The sequence below is a fragment of the Photinus pyralis genome, unplaced genomic scaffold (genome assembly GCF_008802855.1).
Source record: "Photinus pyralis isolate 1611_PpyrPB1 unplaced genomic scaffold, Ppyr1.3 Ppyr1.4_LG4, whole genome shotgun sequence".
Taxonomy (NCBI): Eukaryota; Metazoa; Arthropoda; class Insecta; order Coleoptera; family Lampyridae; genus Photinus; species Photinus pyralis.
Window position 1 is genome coordinate 25940036 of NW_022170511.1, and position 27924 is coordinate 25967959.

The following is a 27924-nucleotide window of genomic DNA, read 5'->3' on the forward strand; positions in this document are numbered from 1 at the left end:
CTGATTTTCGTTTTTAATTTTTTTATGATGAACTAACCATAGTAGACATTTTTAATTATCACATTATTCGGACACTTTTTAATGGAGATTTCAAATATGGCATCCTCTTTTTAATAACTTTCAAGATGACAGAGAAACACGTGGCAACTTTAGTTTTTCTTATGGGCGCCATTTTGAATTTTCACAGTTTGAGATTAGGTCTCTTTTTCTCTTTACAACGATATATCACACATATTGGTTCAATGTCACATTTTTCCTAAAAATACAATTTTTAATTTTTTGGGAAGAGTGCTTTGGAAAAACAAAACGTTCTTTTGTTGTGAACAAAAAGTTGAGTTATTTCATGTAGTGTCATTTAGGTTTATGCTAGTTGCATGCGAAAATGCCTTGTTCAAGTGTAGATCAAAGAGATATGATCCAAATTTACTACACTTCTCATCGAAATGTCCACATGGCTGCTGCAACATACTTGCAGCGTTATCCAGAGCGGCAACTTTGAGGTATTTTTCTTTGCTGCATAAAAACTTGGGCGAATATGGTTCTTTTAAAAGATGTAGACAGCAATATGGTGCTGATAGACCCAATGAATATGAGCAGGCAATTTTGCAAGCGGTAAAAATGTTACATGATTACAACTACTAAACTATTCATCATTTAATAATGGGGGTTTACAGTATAGTTGAATTTCGCAGTTCTAATTTAATAAGCGTGTACCTGAAACCATAAAACATTTTTTTTGGACAGTAAAAGTTTATTTAAAAATAGAGGCTGATTAGCAAAAAAATAATGAACATGTGCGGTTTTAAAGGTTTATTCAAAACGATATGATTGTGGCGGGCTCTGTGACGTAATAAGCCCGACCAATCAGCTCCTAGAACCATTCAGATGACATAACGACTTGGCAATATTGCAGGAGAATGGCATTTATAACTTGCGTCATCTGTCACAGGCACTTGTCACTTTCGTGCTAGATGCGGTTAAACATCCCTCTCAAAACGTCAAATGTGACAAACGTCAGACTCTCGCGTAAGGTTGCCAGCTCACTTCTACGTGATTGGTTGTAGGTTTGTGACGTATTTAGTCTGAAGCGTTTCAAATTCGGACTAAAAACACAGCTTTTCAATAATTTATTTTGGGTTTATTTTACTCGCAAATAAAAATTGAGGACACACGGGTCTTTTTATTTTTAATGTACTTTGTGGATCAGAAATAAAAAATGAAGGCGGGATGACCCCATTGTTAATTAGGTGCAAGACAATCCATCTGTCTCATCAAGAGAAGTTGCAGCCCCGCTGAATTTGCCATCCCATCAAGTTGTTTGAGGAACTATTAAAAACACAAATATCGGCCTTGGGCAATTCATATTTTCCAAACGCTCCATCCAGGAGATCATGAACGACGGGTAGCTTTTTGTACGTTTGACAATAATCAGATTCAAGAAAATGTAAATTTCCTTAATGACATCATATATGGTCTGATGAGTGCAAGTTTACCAATGCAGCAATGTTTAATCGCCACAATGAACATTACTGGTCAATTGAAAATCCTCATCAATTTCAAGAACGACGACCACAAATACGTTTTAGCGGTAACGTATGGGTCGGTTTAATGGACGATGGTCCTTACATGTACGAAGAGACACTAAATGCTGATCGGTACCTCCATTTCCTGAGGACATTTCTAACCGATTTTATTGACAATAACGTCCTTCTTCATCGTTTGAACTCAATATGGTTCCAGCAAGATGGCGCACCGCCCCATAATGCTACGAGAGTTGGGGAATGCTTATCGGAATTGTTCCCCAATCATGTTGTTGCTAATAATGGCGACGTACGCTGGCCGGCGCGGTCACCTGATCTGTCTCTCCCTTGTGGGGAACAATGAAAAATGAAATTTACAAAACATTGCCAGCCGACCTTGATGAACTTTGTCATAGGATGTGAGCACTCTCATTCATGTAAGGTCTCAACGAAAGGAATTAATTTCTACCAACCATAGCCCTCCTCCTCGACTTCTTATCGTTATCGGATATATTCCCTTATACCTAAAGAATGGATTATCGGAAGAGGGTGCTCACAAAGGGCGATTAAGAGGTCTGCATGAAATATATCCATGTGTATGATGTAAAAACAAAAGCTATTTCGGTTAAAAAAATGCGCTTTATCTGCACAAAAGTAGTGCACAATTTATAGCCTGTAGGATGATGGCAATTAGAATTCCATGCGTTCTACCTTACGTATTTGTTTCATTGACGTGTACCTCGATACGGCTTGCGAAGGAAAACGGAAGATGAGGATCGACACCTACAAATCAAGGCGCTGGCAATCAGACGCAAAACTGCGTGGTTAAATTTCGCCAAAGTTACAAGTAAACAACAATAATGCTTCGTAATGGAGAAAATAAATCGTTACAGTGGCCATTCAACATTTGGACAGGAATGAACTTTCCCTCTCGCTAAGATTTTAGATGAACTTATGATATTAAGTAGAATTTACTATATACACAACAATTCTTAAAAAAAACAACTACAACTCGACCCGTTACAACGATATCTAAAAAATAAAATTAAAATAGAAAATTGTTTGATGCAGTAAGGTACACAACGCAAAAATGTTTTTGTATGTACAGCGTGGTCCATAAATGTGGTATTAGACAAAATTTAATAAGAAGTTTAAATAACGAGTCAAACATGTAATATACTTTAATGAAACAATAATAATAGTACATAAATAATCATGGCAGTGATGAATCATCATACACCAAAATAGACAATTAACACAAAGTTACACAATTAGGTACAAAACAACTCATTTGATAGGTACGTTTAGATAATAGCGATTGAATTATTAAAAATACAGAAAAGGTGTGAAATGTAAAGAAATTATAGAAAGGTAAAATTGTTAACATACTTGCGTCATTGAAAAAGGTTTAACCGTAAAGTGACTTTTTAACAGTATTTTAAAAATTCTATTAGTGCGCACGTTCGCTACTAGGTATGAATGCTACTTGGATTTGGTGGCGTTGATTCAAACAAACTTTTTAGAGCGACAGCAAAAATACTAACTTCGGGAGGTGTCTTAGATTAAAAAATTCCTCCAAACTCTACAAATTGAATGCGGCAAATTTGAAAACAATACCCATATTTACATTATTTATAATAGGTAATTCGTAAACGATTAGGTATATTGTGCTTGGTACAACATTCTCGTTATATAGCTACTTGTCCACTTTTGTAACAACAAATTCATAAAGCATTTATATTTAAGATAAGGCATAAGATGGTGTTACAAGAATAGTCTTAAAACAACTACGATGGACAAGTTACTGAAGATTACCGCAACACTTGAGTTTGTACTAATATGATTTTGTAATACAGTTTAATGAGAGATACATCGTGTATTATTTTGGCGTGAGTACAACGAAAGGTTAAATGAACTTCATTTGTAAGGGATGTGTCTTACACACAAATTGAGAGACATGATTACATTACAGTTGCACCTCGTCATTCGTCCAAAGCGAATTCCCCATGCATTTTTATGATTCAGTTTTCATCTTGACGAAAGAATTCATTCTGAATGGACGCTCTGAATTGTAATGCACTATACCTTTCTGACCATTCCGTATGTGGAACGCCGCAATATCTAATTATCTTAAAAGTGTCTTTAGCAACCGTCCAGAAATTTAGCGAGTAGGATATTCTCAAATGTCTCGAAGATATTAGAAGTGCTGGTATTTATAAATACCTACTATCATGAGATCTTTTAGAAATAACCAATAGAAATCTAGGTTTATTGTGCGTCGCTAACCAACGAAACCATACCTTTGTTTCTATTGGCTATTTTTTAATTATCTAATGATAGTGCACTAATGATAATGATTGCATAAACTCACCATTAGAAACAAAAATTTTATATCGGGCCAAAGATATTTAATAGATGTTGCTATTCAAAAGAAAAACGGCGTTCCGGATTGCAGTTTCTAATGGCCTAGAAAGGGCAGTCAAAAAGGTTAGGTAACTTAGAAGGCGTACTGCGGTATTTCTTATTTAAAATTGCTTTCCAAATATGTAAATGAAAGATAGGTACTCGAACACATTACAAAATTTTCGCAAGATACATTCCGCTGAAGCATTTAGATACAAATTACGACCTTTTTTGCTTTGTAAAAAAACATTTACGTCTGTTTATACCTAAAGTGATAAAAAACATTTTGTTTACATCGTCTTTTATTAGGAGTATGTCATTGGCTGTTTTTTAAAGTAAATCGACAATCCATAGAAAATGACTGAAAGCGGGTTCGTGAAGTTAGCAGAACATTGTCGGCACAAATTTCGAGACTAGGTGGATTGGTTAGTGCTACGTTTGTGCCGTAAAAAGTTTGCCATCAAAACATACCGTTTGAAAATTATTTCGATTTTTAGAAGTTCTGCTAGTAGGCCAGTCATTGAGGATTTTTACCTGGAAATAACTCGGAAAGTACTGAAATGTATGTATGTATGTTTGAGTGAGTAGAACTAACATTCATAAAATGCACAATTCGAAACTTGCCGCCGGGGCCGCCATCTTACCAAGATGGCCGTCAAAAGTGGTTTTCCGCCGATATCTCCAAAACTGCGCATTTTACGAGAAATATGTGGTGAGCGAAATTAAAGAGACGAAAATTTCCTACAGAAAATGTAGTTGGCATATTTTCACTAAAGTTAGCCCTTACGCAGAAAAGCAGAAATTTTTAATAACCAGTGGCGTATATTCTATCCAAATAATTCATTAATCATTTAATGAAATAATACAATTGATTAATTAATTAGTCTATGACCAATTAATTTTAAGTAACATTAGATTATTTATTTACGCAGGCCTGAAGGACCTGGCGGTTCGTTAATGTCACTGTTTTCAATGCCGAATACTTTTATCCCTATTTCGGGATCAACGTCGGCTTCTTTGAATTCGTCGGATTCTCCTTCTTCAGTCGATAAAGGAATATTGATCCATATTACACAAATTCCGTTTGTGCCGGTTTGTGTTGTATAAAGTTTGCCGGGATACCCTTTGGAAGTTATTTCGATTTTTAGATGTCTGTAGATGTTCTACTAACTTCGCACACTTTTGTCGGCACAAATTTCGAGACTAGATGGATTGGTTAGTGCTACGTTTGTGCCGGTTTGTGGGGTAAAAAGTTTGCCAGCAAAGCATTGCCTTTGAAGGTTATCTCAATTTTTAGATGTTCTGGAAACCTTGTACACTTTTGTGGCTATACTGTTGAAACTAAGTATAATGTTAATGTACCGCATGGGTTAATGCTATCTTTATGCCGGAATGTATGGTAAAAAGTTTGACCAAAAAAAGGACTGTGTGAAAATTAGCATCTGTCTGTGGTGTACTTAGTCATTCGTGCGATTGGGTCTCCAAATGGTAAAGAACTCAGGGGATAACTGTTATATAAGTCCAAATCTGCTAAATTCGATTGCACTACATGAAATAGATAAGAATCCCTAAGTTCCGCCGTTGTATATACAAGATAAGTGTACGGAGTCAGGAAAAAATATATCGGACCTAATCTCATGGAACACCTTGTATATTTTAATCTAAAAAAGTAGCATATTAAATATTTTATTTTATTTTTGCTACCAACCCAACCCACTACCCTACATTTACAAAAATCTATGCCCGAACGCCGATTCGAATCAGGGACCCATAGTACCGCACTCCAGCCCATGAATTGCGCCACACGGCCTGGTAAAAATATAACACACCATGAATGATACTGGTTTTCTATGCGATTTTTTAAAACTTTATTACTAAGTCACAGTAGGCTATGAAAAACAAATCTTTTATTTCGTTCTCAAGTTTCTATAATTTTTTTATTTACTTTCTTGCGCCAGACTCTTTGTCTGTTAAAATGTTTCCAGCTACAATGTCAAAACAGTTTAGTTTCTAGATCAGTTTTTGTGTGATATCGCCTACTGTGGTTTAAAGTAGTATATAAAGTGTATATAAATCGCATATATCATCTATGATATTACTTTTCCGCACCCATATATGGGTAAGTAAAGTATTGTTTTCATCACAGAAAAAAGTCCGTTGTCGTTGTCCGGGTTGTTTTTAGCACGATAACTCAAAATTTAATGGGACAAATTGCGTATATTTTTTCAGTCCTTGCCGCGTGGAGACGGCACCTATTAATTTGGAAATTAATACTGGTAGGCAGTATTCTTCTGCGCATGCGCAAAAGTAACTTTGTTACTTATGGACCGAGCTTACTGAAATTTTAACATTAGCGTCCTTTACTAAAGGCAATAAATCGATCGATTATCTCAAACATATCAAACGCTTCTTTCGCGCATGTGCAAAAGTAAATTTCTTATTTGTTGACAAATTTTTGTGAAATTTTAACGGAAAATCAAATTGAACATCCATGTAGTTAATTGCCACATCGATTAGATATGTACTTCGCTCAATAAAAGGCGAAGCGATGCATGAGAAGTAAATACAATAAAAGGAAAGTGCTGGGTCTCAACAGATGCTACCGTGCGGAAAAGTTAAGTTTTGAAAAAACACATTTTTTGATATTGATATTGAAATTGATTAAAGAACAACTTGAAATGCTCATTTAAAAGCCTGAAACTGGAATCCAAACCGTAAGGTTTTTTTGCCGGTGCGGACTACAGCATTGAACAGCAAAATAGCCGTACTTAAGACGACTAATATACCGAAGGTAATGGGATTTTGAAAATAACGGGCAAATGCTTTGAAAGAATTATCTGGAATTTTTTTACTGTCATTTTTAATTCATAGTCTATCATGGAAAGTGTTTATTCTGACCATTCCATGCTATAGTAATTTATTTTAGAGATTTTACTCCATAGAACAATAACTTCAAGGCAGTATTTTATTATTATTAATGGAAAAAAGAAGTTTTCCTTTGAAGTGACTGTGAGGTGGCGCCGCCTAACGAAGGTAACCAAAAGTAAGTGCTAAGTGGTCGTCATTAGGGATAGAAAGAGAAACAGTGGCGATTGGTTTTCTTGCGTGGGAGCGTGATGGTGTAGTTAGAGCTGCATATCAATTAGTCACGTGCAAGGTCACGTGCTATAGGTATGGCGTCTTAACGTAAAATTAACATAAATAATCACATACCAAACAAATAAAGTCCATAATGCTGGCTTAAAGGGATTGAATACAACAATATAACAGATTGATTTAACTAATAAAATTTGAAAATGGACATGTCTATCACCATTGAAGATGGCGGCGACTAAAATAAAATTTTAAAATTAATTGAGCAGAGACTAATTGATTAATCAATTTGATTAATTAATTAAATGATTAATGAATTATTTGGATAAAATATACGCCATCTGGTTATTAAAAATTTCTGCGTAAGGGCTAACTTTAGCGAAAATATGCTAACTACATTTTTTGTAGTAAATTTTTGTCTCTTTAATTTTGCTCACCACATGTTTTCTCGTAAAACGCGCAGTTTTCGAGATATCGGCGGAAAACCGCTTTTGACGGCCATCTTGGTAAGATGGCGGCCCCGGCGGCAAGTTTCGAATTGTGCATTTTATGAATTTTAGTTCTACGCACTCAAGCATACAAAATTTCAGTACTTCCTGAGTTATTTCCAGGTAAACATCCTCAATGACTGGCCCATTAGCAGAACCTCTAAAAAATGAAATAGTTTCCAAACGGTGTTTTGCTGGCAAACTTTTTACAGCAAAAACCGGCACAAACGTAGCACTAACCAATCCACCTAGTCTCGACATTTGTGCCGTCAATGTTCTGCTAACTTCACGGACCGACTGAAAGCCACCCTTATTTGTCACTGCGATCTAGTGAGGAGCATGGATTGTATTGAACTATTGCAATAATAACATACCTTTTTTTATATTATAATATAGAATTATAGATAAACGAGTTTAATTGAAAGACGCCGCGCCCAAAAAATTGAGCTATGTCATTATCACCATATTTAATGTGGACAGATTAGCAAAAACGCGAGAAAAAGGCGTCACCGAGATATATAAATTCGTCGTCGAAAATTTTTCGGGCGTTTTCGCGAAAAATACTTGCTCGATACGATTTGCGAAAATAGATAATAGAAAACATTTCGACGTTGCGTACGCATAATACAAATTAGTGGTGAGAGTTTGAACGGATTTGTTCAAAAAAAACTTCGCCAAGTCCACAAAACCTTCGAAGTCGCAGGAGTTTCGTATTATGCATAGTGCAAGGAACACGAATACTGTTACGCGTAATACGAAAAATATATTCTTCTGTTGACCAATGTTGATGAGTTCATCCTCATGCATGTGCCGCGAAGATGTACTCCAGATGTTTCTAAACCCCACACACGGCCATGAGGAGGAAGCCCTGGATCAGTCGATTTCGTGGTTGTCCATAAAGTGAGTACGCACTTCTAGATGAGCCGCTAGGTCGAGCACTAAGTGTTGAAGCGATGGATGTTCGAGTAGTTCCGCTTCTGGCAAAGGAGGCTGGCAACGAGGACGGTATTGGCGACTTTTGAACGCTCGGTGAAGATGCAGCACCACGTCACAAAATACATATCGAAGTAAAACGAGACGTAGAAAATCATCTCCGAAGAATTGTAAATACGATGGTTCTAAACACAACAAATTTCGTTACTAGACATCTAAATTGTCTCGCAGCATAAAAGAAGCATAATCTAAATCAAAGGTAAAGCTCGAGCGACCTCCCCCCTCGGACAGATTTTGGTGGCGGCTTAAAATAAAGTGTCGCTAATTACAACATTGAGTTAGAAGTGCATTGTGCCAAATGAACGACAGCTACCCCAAAACATACCTTCGTCATACTCACCGACTCGCGAGCGCGTAAAAAGACGAGAGGCTTCAGTTACGAATCGATCTACGAAACTTTGACATCGTTCCCAATGATGTATTGGAATGTTTGTGAGATTACAACAGTAACAGAAGGCAGTCAAGGGTGAGTGCAGGAACAAGGTGAACAGCGAACCGTTGTGTTGCTGATCTGAAATGCAAAAAGTCAAAATTAGTCTCCACCATCTTCCCTTTGTTAACTTATACAGAAATGAGCCACGAAATAACAAGAATTGCGTTTTAAAACGCCCATTAACGTTTTTAGTATCCTTCATTCACAAAGGATAATTTACGGTTTAGCAACTATCACGTTAAATACGAACAATAGTGGAAATATTAACTTATACCTAAAGATAGCAACGGCCTGACATTAAATAAGGTTTATTTGTAGGACCGGAAATAATTACGATGAATATGAACAATAACGGAAGTTTTAAACGCGTGAATCTAAGGTTGGCGACTTTCAAATTCGAAAGATAACTCACGAATTGGAAATTATTACAATGGGAATAGCGTAAATTTGTAAACGCATAGAATGGACCAGAAATAAAACTATATGTCGAGCCTGAAACATTAGTAAATTAGTTTGCACAGCGATGTCATGAATCCAAAGTGCACCAAATGTTGAAACTCAATCTGATTGGGCATTCGAATAACATTTAAATTTGTTAAAACTGTGTAACGTTTTATCTTGCTTGAGTTTAAAAATTCAACAATTTTGCCATTTAAATATAGATACCTCTTACGTCAGCGGTATAGTCTTTTTTTGTAAAATATATGTAATTAGATTGTTGGTATAGAATTTCACTTCGTAGTTCCTTATTCTACCACTAGAGGTCACGCAAAGTATCTTTCATTAACCATACTTGGGCACTTTGTTTATACAGGGCGATAGTAAGATTCAGGATTCAACCGCAACCGGTGAAAAATTTAAGACGATTAATCAGTTCTTTTGCTGGCTGTTAAAACCGTAAGTGTAGAAGGGGGCGCTCCCGCACTGCGGAACATTGGTAAAATTATTCCAGTGCGTAAACAAAATTTCAACTGCTAAATTTCGAGAAACCTGAATCTCAGTTTGTTCCTGATTTAAATGGTCTACCCCAATTACGTCAATATATTTTAATTTTAAGATTATAAGTGGAAATAAAGAACCAACTTTCTTAAGGTAAGAGTCATCAAAAGTTGATTTATTACTGAGCTAGCCGTGGAATTAATTATTTTAGTACAAAGAATTAATTGTTACGGTAAATTTTTACCAGTACCGTAGAGATTAAAATTTATTTTATGAAAGTGTTGCTTTCAAATCTAACTAAGGCGTTACAAGACCGTTGCTCGCTATCAGATTTAACATGTCTTGGGATAGACCACCAAATTTCATTGTATGTTTAATCGATTATAGCACTATCGGTAGAAGATGTGTATATCATCATAATAAAATCATAATTAAGTTCCCATGGTTCTACATTTTTTTTTGATTTTGTCTGTGGGCGAGTGGTCCTGAAATACGGTCTTGTCTTTTTAAATGCGTGTGAAAGTTTGAGGCGCCGAGAAGTCGGGATAAATAAGGAGATTAGCTAGAATTACGGGACGACTTTACAAGGGTCACATATAGCGTGTGAATTGCTGATTGGGCAGGATTCCACTCCACTTAGAGTTTAGTTATTGGTGTCAAGGGTTCTGATTGGACGGAAACTTTATTGGTGGAAAAAGTGTGTCAAAAAGAAAAGTAGTGGGAATTTTGTTGTCCAGAAAGGGCCGTCATGTAATTGAATTTGAGCAGCGAGGCAATTCTCGTTAACCCGCTTGAGACAATTACCGCGAAGCTGTCGAAGTTAAGTAGATCACCCGCGGGTAATCGTGGGGTAGTTTTTATTTTGTGTGGGAACAGCTCGCGTGCAACCGCGAACGAACTTAAGTTAGTCAATTGGAGTTTATCGCAGGGTGGATTTTATGTGTGTTATTTTAATTTGTGCGGAGTCATCGTAGTGAAGTGGAACACCTGCCGTAGAAATTGCGTGCGGTTTCAGTAGCGATATGCATACGAACAATACCGTAAAGTTTTAAAATGCCCATTAACGTTTTTAGTATCCTTCATTCACAAAGGATAATCTACGGTTTAGCAACTATCACGTTAAATACGAACAATAGTGGAAACATGATACCAACGGCCTGGCATTAAAAAAAGTTTATTTGTAAGACAGGAAATAATTACGATAAATACGAACAATAACGGAAGTTTTACACGCGTGAATCTAAGTTTGGCGATTTTCAAATTCGAAAAGTAACTCACGAATTGGAAATTATTACAATGGAAATAGCGTAAACTGGAACAGAAATAAAACTACCTACATGTCGTAATTCATCGCCCGTCTGCGGTGCTCTATTTGTGCGTAATTTTTTAAAAATGACTAACATTTACAGTCGGAATACTTTTGCTATTTCTTGTTTTGAATCACCGTATTTAAGCTTTAATTTCAAATCAAAGTAGCGATTCATTTACGAGTCCTAACGAAGCACCCGTTTTCGTACAGGAATTATACCAGTTTTTATGAACGCACCATACATGGACGGAAAATACCAGCTTTAATTAACAACCGGTAATTTGAAGAATTCAAGCGGGCACTTCCATACCAGAAATTGTAGTTCCGGACCTATTTATTGCTTTTCTAGGAGTGAGAAGCAAAAGGTAAAAGTAATTCTTTAATTTGTAGCACGGTTTTAGCCGCCGTAAGTAATACCAGCTGCTGTAGATAATTGTTAAGTTTCTAATTGTTCCCGTACATATTTTGGAAGCAAGAGAAGAATTTTATATCAGCTTAGTTAATTATTAACTGATTTTAGTTTCCCAACATATGCAGCAAACACGAGCATTAAAGCTGCAATTTCGTGCAGTTTATTTAATTATCGTTAGACCTTTTGCGATTGATCCGAAATTCCATGTAACAATGGGCATTGCTTGAGTTTAAAAATTTAACAATTACATCTTACGTCAGCTGTATAGTTTTTCTGTAAATTAGATGTAGTTAGATTGTTGGTATAAAATTTTACTTCGTAGTTCCTTATTCTGCCACTAGAGGTCACGCTAAGTATCTTTCTGTTAAAGTCACTAGATATAGAAAGTACCGCAATCATCCGCCATTTTGGGTAAATTTGCTGCCAACTTAAAAAAATTGACAAATAAAATCTGAATAGCTGTCATTTTTCATAACCTAACTTCATAGTACTGTCATGTTTTATAAAAATATATACAGATATCTCCAAACAGGTGGAACAATCCCTAACATTAAAGTTTAAATTCCGCCATTTTTGGGCAAAAATCATGCGTTCTCTCTCTAACACTAACACAGGAGCCCAATGGATTGCGGTACTTTCTATATTTAGTGACTTTACTTTCTGTATTTAATTAATTAATTAATTCACTTTTCTTCCTTTGGTCGCTTGCGCAATGCTGATCTTGCAAAGGAATAAGAGCTGTAGTTGTATTGTGACTTGTTAAATACGAGGTTAAATATAATGCCATTTTTACATTGATTTCCTCATTAACTTTTTAAGGGATTTATTGGCCGTTGTAATATTATTGTGAAGTTTCTTTCGTGTAGTATTCCTTTTTCTTCATTGAACACGCCTTTTGCGGATACATTTACAAACATTTAAGCCCAGGGCAAGTGTTTCAAGATTGTGCAATATTTTTTTTAGGGGTTTTAACACCCGCACATTAGTAAAGGTGGTATTTAATTGGGGAAAAAATGACGCCCTCCCCATTTGACAGAAATACACGTTTCGAAGCAGCAGGAAACCGAATCAAACAAAATCTCAGATGTCGGTCTATGGGTTTGTCTGTCTGTACTCATTTCCGGCTAAACGGTTAACTTGATTGGACCTAAATTTAGTACACATATTCCTAGACATAAAAGTAAGAGCTGAAACGCTTTTGGGCAGAACGCACATGAGCAGGTGAAATATATACAACAGAATGGATTGCACCACGTTGAGAAAAATTGCATGAACCCGCTGTTTTGACGTAGCTGTCCAGTGACGTAGTTGTTCCATATAGAAATTATTACACGTCATATTTATTGTTCTTTTATGAACTGTAAGTACACGAGTACGTGATGTTAATAATCCCCCCCCCCCAGGTACGATCATGAAATTAATGAAAATGCTAGAGAGCGCCTTATTTAAGCGTTTTCACAAAAAAAATTGAGAGAGAAGCTTTAAATATTCCACAATATTAATTTTTTCAATCCTGTAAAGGACCCCATATACGGTCAAATCCGTATTTTCAGACCGATCGAAATGACGAATTGATAGTGTATGTTAAGATCGTTAACGATTCACCTAATCGAAGGGGGCAAGTCACCCACTGGGACAGAAAAGGCGTTCGAAGTTAATCGGCGGTCTCTAACAAAGATGCGGTCTATGTAAGATGCAAAATATGTCCCTTCTCCTTTTGAATGATAATGCGGTCGATATTAGTCACCGGCTGATACGGAGGAGGCGTTCGAAGGTTAATAGGCGGTCACTAACTAAGAGGCGGTCTGTGGAAGATACGAAAGATGTCCCTTCCCCTATCGAATGATAAGGCTGTCGGTGCTAGTCACCGGCTGATACGGAGGAAATTTCAATTGCGATTTTTAGTATTCGAATACCCGAGTTGTATCAAACGTTAATATTGGTCTCGCACATTTTATACCGCGCTATCAATACCCCACTCTTTCGTTTTTGTGTATGTAAACACAGATCACTAGTAAAACTTTTAAAATTAAAATGATATTTACCTTGAAAAGCAGGTGGAGTATCTTGAGGGGACATGAGAGTAACCAATGGTTGCCCAAAGTAACGTGGAATGTGTTGGAAAACAAAACTATTATCCGAATCAACTATAACAAAGAGAGGTCTCCTAGTGAACGGGTACAAATCACCAGGATAAAGGCAGTGTGATTCTTTCTGTTTCTTGTGATCTCCATCTCTTCTTCCACTGGTCAGCACTCCACCAAGATCGTACCCCACTACGAAACGTTACGGTAAGCGTGGCAACACGAAAAAACGTAACTTACTATCTTCGGGGTGCTTTGTCGTGGAAAAGCATCCATCTGAAGAAATGTACAACAAAAGAGCACCATTTGCCGGCAATTCTTTAAATCCACTAGCTAAAAATACTAAAACTTGACTCAAGCTCGGCTTGTACAGAAGGTATTTGTGTGGGTTGTCCCTTCTATTCGGTCTTTCGCCATTTTCCATATATCTAGAAGCACTGAAATGAAGTTTTGCTTAGATTTTGGATATTAGACAAAAGGGGGATTTAGGAAGATCTCTCTGCTTCGGGGAAAGTGTTAAGTGATTACCCTTTGGAACCAGGAACCGCGTACGGATTCCTACCAGTCGCCGGCGACGCGTCATACACGTGGTTGTAATCCTCCTGCGGTTCCCTTTCGAGCGTCTGTATCATTCGAAACATGTCCATCGTTAACTCAGAAAACTTGACTTGCTCCGACGCGCTACCGACTATTAAAATTTCTTGCAAAGTTAACGTCATGTATTGATTTTTTTCTACAGGCGGTGTGGTTAGTGGGCTTAATCTGAAAGACGATTTAAACGCCGAGAACAAACGGGGGCTTGCTAACCTATGAGATAAAACGATGGGATTCGTATCTGCATGCATGACGGAAACCAATCCGTCGGCGGTCACAAAACCCTTTATTTCGTCCAGAACTAAACTCCATTCGATTTGGTCATCTGGTTCATAAGTGCTTGTATACTCGGCGATATGTCTATCTAATTCTACTATTAATTCTCTAACTAATTTCATCCTTCTCAGCAATAAGCAAACGACTATAAATCTTGCGTAGTATCTTAGTTTCTTAACCATCAGCTCCGATCTGGAACATCACTTTTCTTTTAATAGGAAGATTTTTATTAGATTTTATTTACGTACCTGTCCTCTTTTGACGCTCTCGAATAATACGCTCTACCTCTGATGGCCGCGTAAAACGAATACGCCTCGTTCAAATAATTTGTTTCGCTAGTTCTTAAACTGAAAAAAAATCAGAATTAGTAAACTAAAATCATTTGGGAGTTAGAGGGCAGTTTATTCGAAAATGTTCTTATTTGCTCTTTCTGTAAAGTCTCCCAATGAATTCGGCTCTCAATATTCTTCCATGTTTACCGGATGCGTCACTGGCCGGTTAATCGCTTGGAAAAGGTTACATGCGACAGTCTGACGGACGATAACGCAATTTTTTACGTCACCAAAATAGTTGACTGAGAAATACCCGTAGTGATGCCACGATGCAGCGTGTGAAGCGCGAAATCAGAGATCTTGACATCTGGTGGTTTTTGATTACTTGGCCTTGCACGCGCGTGATTGGTTTAGGTAGGTGTAGTATATTGGTTAATGATCAAAGATGGCCGATGTTACCACCATTTTGGGGCGTGTTAAAAAATGAAAAAAAGAGTAGGGAAACGTCTAGGAGAAAGTTTTGGGAGAAAACATTACACGAGTAGCCGTCAATCACTACGGGTGTATGAAGTTCATTTCATTAGATAAGAAGTAATTTCATTTGGATTACGCCACATTGAGCATTCCTTTGGATTTTGCAAACAGTAAGGCCTCCCTGCTACAAAGCAGGAGTTGACGTCGGCAATTTCCCGAATCCTAAATAGAGGGTGATGTAGTTTTCCAACGTTGGACGACCAAATGGGTAGTTTTAGAAGCCGTATGAATAAGGTAAAGTGTATTTTTCTATTTGTTTTTTTATACGGACCGAAGTGCAATGTTTTTAAACCGTAAATAAAAACATTCTATAAAGAGCCAATCCAGTTACCTTGTAACTGTATGAAACGTGTTTCCACTGTATCAGTGTACGACCTCGATTAGAAGAAGGTAAAATAGGTTTCCGTTTAAGTTCAATATTAAGTGCCGGAAGTCTTCTAATTGAGTTAAATATTTAAATTTTAGGTTTACAATTTGTCTGTAAAAAAGCAGATCTTTCGTGTTTTTCCATTGTTCATTTAAGTCGACCAGGATTGATTACTGGTATTGGCAATTTCATATCTGTAAAAAAACTGGGGTTGAGAGCCAAGTTGATTCTCGAGATTGGAGTGCAAAGATTGTGTACTGTAAGACTATTTTAGGAAATTTCATCTCTAGTTATTTGGAGTAGATACTTCTGTAACCGAAAGAAAAACCGAAACCGAAAAAAACCCAAAATGGCGCGTAAGTGTCGCAAGTGTGCGGAGCCTGTTACGCGTTCCGAAGATTTTATACAATGTCTAGGCAAATGCTTAAGCTGTTTCCACGCAAAATGTGTTGGATTAAGTGAGAGTGATCTAAATTTTCTAAAAACCAGTGGCGAAATCGTGGGATGGTGTTGTGATAGTTGCAAGGTTCGGAATGAACCCCCATCGGCATGTGCCTCCACTGAAACGACCGATCCCGTAAGTAATGCCACTGGTATAAACTCTAATATTGCTCATTTAATACAACTAAGTATCGAAAATGCTTTCAACAAAATTATTCTACCCGAAATTACTGCATTAAAACATAACATGCAGTCCATTATCAATGAAAACACGAACCTTAAACTTGAACTTGCTAATCTCAAGGCGAAATTTAATAAACAAACATCTACATCGTATGCTTCAACGGTATCTGCTGGAAATGCCAGCTCTAACATAAATAAAGGAGCTATCCCAAAGATTAATACTGCAACCGAGATGACTACTCAATTAATTAGACCTCCATCCGTGGCCAAAACCTGCAGTGCTGTCCAAGTACCCGCCGCTACTAAATATCTGCCTCCAAATGCTTTAACTCTACCACCGCCACCACAAAATGCCAAATCTGTGGTAAATACTAGAACCATCGATGGCGATGGAGACTTCATAGAGGTTACCAAACGAAGGAAGCCAAAGAAGCCGCTTATTGAAGGATCAGCAGTTGGAATAAATTTAAAAGGAGTAAAATCCTTCTCTCACCTCCATGTCTACAATTTAGATCCTACAGTAACGGTTGAACAAGTTATTGAACATTTAAAAAGTCACGATTTTGATGAAGTCAAATGTGTCAAACTTAATTCGAAGCGGCCAGATGAGTACAGTTCTTTTCATGTGTCAGTGCCAAGTGAGTTATTTGAAACCCTGAAATCGCCCCACATATGGCCTAAAGGTGCACGAATGAACCATTTTTTATTCCGACTAGCCACCAATCTTCCAAAAACCTAACTCCTAAGATCTCCTCCTGCAGTAAAACCTCATTGCTATTTTTGTTGAATGTCCAAAGTATTAACAACAAAGTAAATAATCTTGAAGTGCTACTGAAAGACAGTCAACCATTACTACTCTGTCTTACTGAAACTTGGACCCATAGTGATCAAATCGATAATATACACATTGACAACTATTCGTTATCGAACTCATTCAGTAGATCTACTGCAAGGGGCGGTGGCTGTGCGATATGGCATCGTTTCGACACGATTGTATACCCAATTGACGTAACACCGTTCTCCGTTGAAAGAGTTTTTGAAGTGTGTTGCATTAAGTGGCATTACAAGAACATACAAATTAATGTTGTAAATATTTATCGCCCTCCGGGCAGTAATTATCACACATTTATTCACCAGCTGAATTTGATGTTAAATCTATTACACTCCTCATCGTCGTTTTTATTGCTGACCGGCGACTTCAATATTAACTTCGAGTGCCATGATGAGAAGTACACAGAACTTAGGAATGTATTACAATCCTTCAATTTGAGAATCATTGTGGAGTCGGCCACTAGGGTTACACAAAAATCTCACACAGCCATTGACAACATCTGCACTAATCTACCTTTTACGCTCTGTTATGAACTACTTGATGTCCATTTTTCCGATCATAAACTGATAAAAATCTGTGATGCGTCTGGAACTTCTGTGCAGTGCCCTACCACCTTCTTGTATAAGAGAATATACTCTGACAATAACATGCATCGGTTTTTAGAACTTCTTACAAGCGAATCTTGGGAGAACGTTTTCGAAACAGAAAATGTCAACGATAAATTCAATAATTTCTTTGCCACTTTTTTACACTACTATATGGTTTGATTTCCACTCAAAAAACGTCCGATGACACTCCGAACAAAGCCATGGATTACTCGTGAAATAATATCTTCAAACCAAAAGCTAAACGACCTGTACATACTACAAAAAATGTATCCTGGTCTGAAACACCGATTTGTGGCACTGAAAGCAGCCCATAGGATTTTATTGAGAAACACAAAATTCAATTACTTCAACTCCAAGATAATGGGAGCCAGGAAAAATATTAGCAAGACGACTTGGAAAATAATCAATTCACTCACAAATCAGCGTACCAGTATTCACCAAAATATGTCCCTCAATATTGAACAATCAGTGATCGAGTCTCCCACGAAATTGGCAAACTTGTTTAATGAATTTTTCCAGACAACACCCACCAACCTAGTTGAATCTATTCCTAAGTCAGATTTCCCTCAAGCTCACATTAAAAATCATGCAAATTCCTTTTACCTATTCCCATATGCCGAGTGCGAAGTATCAGACCTCTTTAATAAACTAAATAACAACAGCTCTCCTGGCGCTGACGGTATTGCTCCTCATATACTTAAACAAGCAAAACAACCTCTTACGAAGATAGTAACTCATCTTATCAACGCATCGTTTGCGTCTGGAATATTTCCATTGTGTCTTAAAAAGTCCGTCATAATCCCTATTTTTAAAAAAGGAGACGCCTCTAGCATTTCTAATTATAGACCGATTGCTCTTAGTTCTTGCATTGGCAAACTACTGGAGCATGCTATGCTACAACGAATATCAACATATTTCGATAAACACGAATTAATCTCCGATAAACAGCATGGGTTTAGATTAGGAATGTCAACCATTACAGCGAACTTGGAACTTTACAACAATATAGTTGTCGACCTAGAAAATAAAACAGCTCCTATAGGAATCTTTTACGACCTCAGCAGAGCGTTCGACTCCGTTAACCACGATCTCCTAACTTTAAAACTGAAGAAGTATGGTATTAGAGGAATCCCGCTTTATTGGTTCGCCTCCTACTTATCTGGCAGATCTCAATTCGTACGAATACCGCATTTCTCTAAAGACTGACGAGTAAATTATCACTCCAAAGAGCTACCTATCAGAATTGGAGTACCGCAAGGAGCGATCCTATCTCCCTTCTTATTTTCGTTGTATATTAACGATCTAATTACATACCTCCCCATCAACGCAGTCACTCTTTATGCAGATGACACGACCGTCCTCGTCAGCAGCAGCCAAGGCAACATTGAAAAGGACTCCAATACCATCTCAAATGCCATGTTCAAATGGTGTACAGGAAACCAACTAATCTTAAATAGAGAAAAAACGAAATATACACGCTTTCATTCCTCAACGTCACATCAGAGTGTCCAACAATTATCCCTGAATATTGCAGGGTCAGGAATCGAATACCAGGAGAACATTAAAATTCTAGGCATCACCTTCTCCCATGATCTCAAATGGAAGTTGCACATCGAAGCTATCAGTCGAACTATCTCTAAATCTATTTATAAGCTCAGATTCCTCAGAGACGCAGTTGGCATCCCGGCACTAAAAGCTGTTTACACTGCAGATGTTGAATCCCGATTGCGTTATGGTATTATCATTTGGGGACCCAGTCCTCATGTTAATCGGGCACTACTTTACCAAAAACGTGCGATCAGAGCGATCTTCAAAGTGGCAAGTCGTACCTCATGCAGGGATCTGTTTGTCGATCTAGGCGTTCTGACTGTTATCTCTCTGTATATCCTAGAAGCCGCCACATATGTACACAAACGCAAAAGAAATTTGATTCTTGAAAACAACGTAGCACATAAATATGATACAAGATGTAACAATGTAAGACCCCCTCAACATAGACTTGCTCTCACTGCGAACAGCACGCGTTGCATGCCGATTAAAGTATATAATCACCTACCCGCCACATTGAAGATCCATCACGTCAATCTTTTTAAGAAGAAGGTCATGAATATACTAATGTTAAAACCTTACTACAGCTTACTTGAATTTTTTGAAGACACATTTTAATTTTCCAAACATGTTTTTCTTTTGCTTTGATGTTATTTTGACGATCCTGTGACGTGTTAGACTTGTCTTTATAGGGAATAAAGTTATTATTATTATTATTATTATAATGTCAACGTATTTTATTTAATCTTTCAAAAGGTGTTAGATATCAGTTTCATACCCTAAATGAAAGGTTTGGGTATTTATAGCTTTAATTAAAGGTGTGTGAATCGATGAATGAAATTGTCTAGCGAAGCTTATCGAGCCGAAAACAGTGAATACTTCATTTTTCCTTTAATTTTTAAAAGCTTAAAATTTCGACGTAACGCGAACGATCGTATTTTCAACGTGTAAAGCAATTTGGTGTCACAAGATAGTCCTTTGTCTTAAAATCCGTTGCAAAAGTAAAGTTAAATTCAATTATTTGCATTTTTTCCTTTTAATTTAATTAGTAATTTTTCGGGAGCGTTAGTTAATTAAGATAACCGACATCTTCGAGTAAGATAGGAGGAAATAATAATAATTATTGTAATTAATAAAGTTGGTGTTACACATTTTGTTGTAACACGGCGTTAAAAGATTTAAGTATTAATGACACGTTACAAATTCTCACGTGTATTGCTGACTTATAGACAACTTATCATATATGATTTTAATTGGGTAGTTTCAAATCTGCCCGGTTGGTGTGCGGTTCTCGTACTTTTATTCAAATGTTTGCGTGATACGTTATTGTGTTCCTTATTTCGTTATCTACTCCTTCACCGAAGGTAAGTTTAAAGCGGTTACTTTTGAACTTCAATCGCTGCAATTTAACTTCTTCCCATAGATCGCTATCCGATATCAGAGAGGGTTCATTTTCTGGTTCCCATAAATCATCGTTTAGAAAGAAATTACGCTTAATTGAAATATTAGTGAAATTTCAATGTTTTGTTTGTTCAGTAGATTACATTAAGAAGATTTAGGGGCATCTGGAAGTAAATTGCGTTAAGTGTTTTTTTTAAGTTTATCCCATTTAAATCCGGTCTTGCGATCAGGAGTGAAAAGCTAATTTATTTAAAGAGAAGCAGTAAACGCAAGTGTTGGTTTATCGAAAATGCATAATTGATGGATACGAGCGAGCTTGCTTTCGAAGTTTTGCTGGTGGTTAAAAGCCAAATTTGATTGGTGAACGTTGATGAAAGGATCGAGTAAGATCGTAAGGAATAGAAGGGATGAATTTTTTAAATAGAAGAGGCAGACGGTAAACGTGGCTTTTTTCTCAGGATTTTGGTAAAAAACAGTCTTGGTGGTTGTAAATTAGCTTTTATTGGTGGAAGTAGTGGGAAGTTAGTGCCAAGCAATGCGCATTGAACTAAAAACGAAGTTAGTTCAGCCACCTGTAATTTACCGCAGGGTGGTTTGTACATTTTGTGTCGCGTCGAACTACGATATAAAATTAGCGTGAAGCGGTCAGAGCAGTCAGCCACTGGAAATGTATGACAATGTGGATTTTATTTTTTGTTATTCGCAGATAAATCGGTCACCTATAATCTAGCGCAGGGTAGTTATATAATGGTGTAAAACCTAGTAACAGTTTATTTTCGTAAGTACTTATTAGTTGTTTTTGGTTTAAGGTTGCCGTGATTAATTCTTTGAGATTTACCGTCATACCTAAACTGTAGCAGTCATTGCGTTGTGGCGCTACCTGTCGGTGGAATTTTCCACGCAGGCCTCAATTGTTTTTCAATTTCCTTTTCCGAACATTCAAGTACTTGCACGCCTTACTTAGGCAGCAGACTGAACAGTGCAAAACATGAGGTTCTAATTGCAATTTACAATCATAATTATTCTGGCGATTGAATCTATATATTGTGGATCCCGATGTAGTTTGAACGGGTATGCATTTTTCGTCTCAGTCTCAGTCTGTCTCAGTCTCAGTCTCAGTCTCTGCCTCTGCCTCTGCCTCTGCCTCGGTCTCGGTCTCGGTCTCGGCCTCTCGTCTCGTCTCGTCTTGTGAAAATTTTTATTACTTCCCAAGAGAACCGAAATTTGCCGATTTTGTTTTTTTCTGATACACAAAATAAAAAAAAACACTTTCTCATTATCACTATTTGAGCTCTACAGAACACCGTGGAGATATTTTCAATACAACGCTTTACGGGCAGCTACGAAGAGTTCTTTGCGAGTTCTTCTATTCAACTAATCACGCAAATTTTATTGAGCGGTTTCAAGAGAGTTCCAAAAATCATCCGCGTAAATTTTGTAAATCGCGTGTACAGTCTGTGGGCCTGAATTAGAGTAGGGCCATAGTTAAACTCGTGTACAAAATTATGCGTGTACAAAATTGTGCGAATAACCAGTTGGAAGTAAAATACGTAACGTAGCTTTCGTCTGGTAAAGACGATCTGTTTTATTGCAGTGCGTACATAGATTCTCTCTTATCTCCACAAGTGATGTTAACACAGTTATTACAGGGAGAAAGTTATTTTTAATTCGCGAACGTTAGTCTCGAAAGACAAATTTACGGAACGTACGATAATTATGATATAAACAAGACCCCCTAATCGTTTTCGTTAAAGAAGCAGAGACTCTTAAATCGTATTTAAAATGGCAAGGCACAAAACTTCAACTGTATGTTCAAAAGCGATCCAGTTTTAAATTTTTCTTGGAGGGAGTCTTTTCAAGGCAGGACTGTATCATTTGTAACTTAGAGAAAAACACCGGTTCGAGCGATATCCCTAAGTCGTTTTAATTTTTTTTTTAATTGTGAAAAGTATTGATCTGTTATTTTTAAGAATTTGCAGCGGATGCAATCATAATATTCTTAAAGGAAACGATCTGTCATCAAACTACGAGTAATGCGGGCGTATCTTGTAAATGAGGCAGTTTTCATAGCCGGAAAAGATGATTAGGACATTCGACGAGGTAGCCGTTTCTGATTGGTGAACCTTCGGAAAATCGAAATCGTAGTTCTGTACACACAATCCGACGAAATTGTAAGAGGGGACGAGGAGGATACTTTCCAAGAGAATGTCTGATCCTAAACAAAAGTGAGATCACCAATCAAAGTTTTACTTTTGTCAAACGGAATGGTATGGTTTGATTTGGAAACTTCTCAAAGAGGGTCTCGGACGTATATTTGTAAATAGCAAACGCGTTATTCCTTCGGAACACTGTAGCATTTTCGTACAGCTTTGCTTTTCAAAAAAACTCTTAAACCTACAAATAACCTTATGTCCAACTCCGCGGAAATGGGATACGCATTCTTGTAAATAGTTATTTACATATGAGTATGGTAAATCAAGGGTTACGTTAACGAGTGAGATTTTTCCTGCCGAAGCGTAGCTGAGGCAGGAATTTCGAAACGAGTAACGTTAACTGATTTAACATACAAATAATGTAAAACATTTTATTTCATACTGCTCTTTTTTCTATTAAATGCCATACAATTTTTGATTAGAATGTGTACGCATTCAAATGAAAGCAAAAATCGATCACTTGATTTGTTTGATCTGACAGTAGTTTGACACATTAATATATAGGTTTAGATGGATGTCAGTTGATGTTGCTAGGCAAAATTTCCAGTCTGGTAAAAATTTTCAGTCTGGTAAAATACGATTTATCTGCGCCTGTAGGATAACTCTCACTTATCCCGGTCATTTTAAGTGGGATAAGAACTTAATTACCACACTCAGTGGGATAAGAACTTCATTACCACACTCAGTGGGATAATCCCTTGTCAAAACAATGTATGATCAAAAATCAACTATCAAGATTATTTATTGTAAACATTAACGTCTGATGGAATAGTTCCAGACTCACTCATGACATACGCAAAGAAATCAGAAGCAAAATTTTTGACGTAAAAATTTTCTTGACGTTAGGATTTGCTTGTTTCTATGGCGTCGAAAACTGCTAACTATGCTACTTCGATTGGAATTTAAAAAAATGCATCAAATTTATTTTTCGTTTTTAGCAGTAGAAGAACAGTCGCAGATAAAAAGTTGTATTTAATACTTGGGCTAACGGCCATTAACATACTCATGCTCTTACAATAGCTCGGGCTAACGCCCTCGTATGCGCAATTGTCGCATTCGTAAGTTAATGAGGCCGTTATCCCACTGATTAAATAATAGTATATTATTCAACGAGTGAGAAAGTTGGCAATTATTCACGAAGATAAGATTTGCGCCACGAGTCGAAGACGAGTGGCGTAATTTACCTGAGTGAATAATGCCTTTCTCACGAGTTAAATACTATACTTTTTCTACTTGTATTCAATAATTACAGTAATAATAACATTATGCATAATGGTTTTATTATGTCATCAAACAATTGACAAAATCAGCAATGTACGTAAAATACGGAGAAGTTAGAATTATATCGTCGTCACTGCTCATCATGATTGCACTACTGTCCATTTTCACGTAATTTTCACAAAACTGATTTCTCGTAATTTGTTTGATTGACATTAATGTTTGACAACTGAATTTATCACGATCCGAGATCTTGATTTTTGCTACACACATGTTTCCAAGGCAACCCTACAATGTGAGCTGAAGAGTAATGACAAACTCGGAATACGATTGGCTGACAACAGTTGAATAATGAAAACATATTGAATAATAGATAACTTTCTCAATTAAAAACGCATCAGTATTCTACCTATTATTTAATATGAGTAGAAAAATAACTATTACCAGACTCAAATCAGTCTGGGAAAGCGGCGATTACTAGATAGTATGAAATAAAAAAAGATTTTCCACGCAAAGAAACCGAGCCGCCCGGTTGCAAGCAGAGTTTCCTTGCCACTAGACCATTACATTACGGCATACATTCGATCGCGATTAAACTGAGTTCGAATTCCGAAATAGTTGTGGGGAAGGGGCAACTTTCGCATGCATGCGGATGCGTCCGCCGTTTACAAATATGCGAAACCGAATCCATGTTTCACGTGTGAAGCTGAACCGAGTACAGAGAGGCCCGTTTCAATTTTGTAAGCCTACACTCGAGGGTTCACTGCGAAGACCAAAGATAGTATGTCTGGGATTTAAAGCAGCCTGGGAGAAATCTAAAGTACCTAAAATGCGTTTAATCAACGGAAATGGTGATTGATCTGGCGTATTACGACACACGTGCATTTTCAGAGAATTTTTTCCGCAATCCTACTGGAGCATTCTGGTGTAGATTTGGCTGAGTTGCACTAGAATTCCAGAAGCACGCTCTAGATTCATTTCCCGCTTTATTAACGAGCTCCTAGCGAGTTTATAATTTTGCGGAGTCTGTCCGTCCGTCCGTTAGCACGATAACTCATAAATGAATGGACCGATCACCATGAAATTTTGCAGGTGGATTCTTTATCAAATTTATAAATCGGAGTTCATGAATTGGCAATGTAGACCAAAAAATAAAGTAGGCCCTTTTGACATCTCCGTTAGTTATGAACCGAATTGCATGAAATTTAATATGCGCATAGGTTTAGTCATAGAAAGCACAATTCCAAAAGTTGAGCCTAATCGAACAGCATTCACAGTGCACTTTGCGCATCTCGACCACTTACAGACCGAATTGCAAACTTTCTTATTTATGAAGGTATTTAATTGAAATTTGATACATAGTCACTTGGAATAAAAGAAAATGTAGCGCCATCTTCCAAATTTGGTTTGGTGTAGGGTATGCAGTGCCAACTTTCTTATTTATGGAAGCAATTAAATGAAATTTCATACATATACACTTTAAATAAAAGCAAAACTAACATCAGGTTTAAAATTTGGTTTTGAACATGCTAGAGCCATACCCGGGAGCTCGTTTGCTATATTTGTTTAATTTTTGGGAAATGTGAATGAAACAATTCAGATGAAAAAATAAACCAGTGTATACACAATGTCATCAGAATGAAAGGAACAATTTGACCTACGGTCTTATGTTTCATAGGTCTATTACGTGACCTTAGGCATTTCAATATTACCATAATACGCAAAATGTTGCCAACATCATACTTCCTACTTAAGACACCCTGTATATAAATTTTTTCATGCAAAAGACGTGCAAGTTAAAGTAATAATCGCCGTGTCCGAGGATACCTACAAATCAGAACTGTAAATGATACATATATTGTAAAAGGTATAGACCTACAAGAGAACCCTGTGATACACCACACAGAATTGTGAATGTCACCTATTATCACAATCAAATCAAATCAAGCACCTCATGAATTGAGATAGATATAAAAGATAAAAGTTTCAATTTTAAAAATGTACGGGCATAATTTAGATCCGTAGTACGAGAGCAAATCGTTTGGCAACCACGTTGACAAATGAAGATATTTTGGCAACTGTCATTTCGTACCTACGTTATGAGACACAGCACGTACTCTTAAAATGAAATAAGTTTTGGCGCGTTCAGAAACTTCAAAAATTGCAGGAATTATTAAAGAAATCCAGTGTAGGTCAACAAATTTGGAAGCGTTCCAGTTGGAGCGTAGCCTTCGTAAGGTCTTTCAACTGTTTTTGAATTCTCGCACCCCACGACGATTAGGAAAAACACGCGGCTATTGGCTAAGGAGGGCAATGGGGTGCTCCTACATTTTTTATGAGCCGATTTTTAGGTCAGATGATAAATTGGAAATATCCGAAACGCTGCAGATTTTAATCAAAGTAAACAACGGCGGATGCTGAAAGTTTGACATTTAACGGAACCCACACACGTTGCGATCCGTGTGGGTGTTGCAGATATGTAAATTGGGCGTTAATTAACGAAATAATGCCTACTTACTAATAGTGATAATAAAGCTGACCAATTTTGGAGGCAATCTCTCCGATTTGCCATCTTTTCAAGCCGTACTTCGTGTCCAAAATTTGACGATGCTGCTGTTGGAATTTCCACAATTTTGTATAAATATCAAAAGTCCTGCCAAAATATGCTTGCCACTGTTTATGCCCGTATTGAGGTAGATCTCTGTAACAGAGAATTAACATCAAAGAAAAAATCAAAATAATAAAATTGGCGGTAATTAGAGGGGTGGGTGAGTCACTGTGGAGGTTATTAACATGTGGTTAAATACGAAATTTCTCCTTACCGTAATCCATTAAATAGTTGCTTTGATTTTTCTAGTAAATGACAAAATTCCATGACGATCTTTCGTTCGTGTTCATCCATACTCGCCATTACGACCATGGTTTTGTTATATTAAACCGGCATATCTAAGGATATTGTCACTAATTGAGGCGGAATTCTACATGCAGGCGTCGAAAAATCGAACAGCAGACACCATGGTCGACATCAGCGCCGCGACGAACTTACGTCACCGCCGTCGGTATAAACGCGTGTAGTTCACAAAACCAAACATTGTTGCGTATCTATCGTTTCATCCCTTACTTCAGCTTCATATATCAGGACACTGCGTGAAAATAACATTAATGTATTTAGGACAGGTTCGAAGCCAGATTGTGCAGATAATCAATAAGTGCGTGCGTAGTACGTACTCGAACCCCAAATTGGGGTGAACTCTAGCTAAGGGTAGTCAAGCATACTCGTATAAAAAAGATTTCTTTTATTCACTCTTACTTTTCTATGTTACAGTAACACAGACGTAATCCACTACTCTTCAGTTCAGATTTCTCTTTATTTCAGTTGCCTTCGTATGGAACGCGCTGGAATCTCAACCTAGTTTTAAGTTGGAAAGTTTAGTATAAGAAGTTCAAGATGAAAAGTCAACTATTTAATAAGTAGTCCAGGCTAAATAGCTCTCAAATAATTTATTTAAAAAAAAAATTAGTTACCGGGCGAAACCGGGTTTTTCAGGCAGGTGAAATGATTAGAAATTGGGAAAAAACAATTAAAACAGCTGAATTTTTCCGCGGGTGAAATCCCGGGGGTTGAAAGGGGTGGAAAGTGGTGTTTTGCAAATTGTGGCAAAACTATTAATTTTAGACGAAAATGTTCAACGTAAAAGTTAGTTATAGAGATTAAAAAAATGAGCAACTTTTGTATCTTCACTATAACCTCCAATTTTCCTAG

The 27924-nt window shown here is 37.1% G+C and overlaps 2 protein-coding genes across 7 annotated transcripts in view; both read right to left on the reverse strand.

Annotated features, from left to right (window-relative positions):
• The window catches only part of LOC116169370 (transient receptor potential-gamma protein), a 433246-nt gene that overhangs the window by 155148 nt on the left and 250174 nt on the right, over positions 1 to 27924 (reverse strand). The gene's annotated exons all lie outside the window — the stretch shown is intronic.
• On the reverse strand, positions 7693 to 27587 carry LOC116169382 (protein SCAI). Of its 5 annotated transcripts, none has more exons than XM_031485467.1 (9): positions 26984 to 27577; positions 26680 to 26862; positions 14793 to 14891; positions 14482 to 14736; positions 14203 to 14436; positions 13915 to 14111; positions 13636 to 13866; positions 8823 to 9008; positions 7693 to 8622 (listed from the first exon to the last, which is right to left on the reverse strand). In XM_031485467.1, the coding sequence occupies exons 1-9, from the start codon at positions 27079 to 27081 to the stop codon at positions 8378 to 8380; spliced, it is 1728 nt and encodes a 575-aa protein (XP_031341327.1). In that variant the 5' UTR covers positions 27082 to 27577; the 3' UTR covers positions 7693 to 8377. The 5 variants fall into 5 exon arrangements, with proteins under 5 accessions (XP_031341327.1, XP_031341328.1, XP_031341329.1 ...); XM_031485468.1 differs by having other exon boundaries at positions 13915 to 14102; positions 26984 to 27568; XM_031485469.1 differs by having other exon boundaries at positions 8838 to 9008; positions 13915 to 14102; positions 26984 to 27563.

What these genes read in the sequence shown, in the direction of transcription:
- LOC116169382 (XM_031485465.1), bottom strand. Translation starts at nt 27,081, where the DNA reads ATGGTCGTAATGGCGAGTATGGATGAACACGAACGAAAGATCGTCATG. An exon ending in CAGCTTTATTATCACTATTA is followed by an intron (nt 14,892 to 26,679) that starts GTAAGTAGGCAT and finishes ATTTTTTTTCAG; the next exon opens with TTTAAGAACTAGCGAAACAA. An exon ending in GCGGTTCCTGGTTCCAAAGG is followed by an intron (nt 14,103 to 14,202) that starts GTAATCACTTAA and finishes CAGTGCTTCTAG; the next exon opens with ATATATGGAAAATGGCGAAA.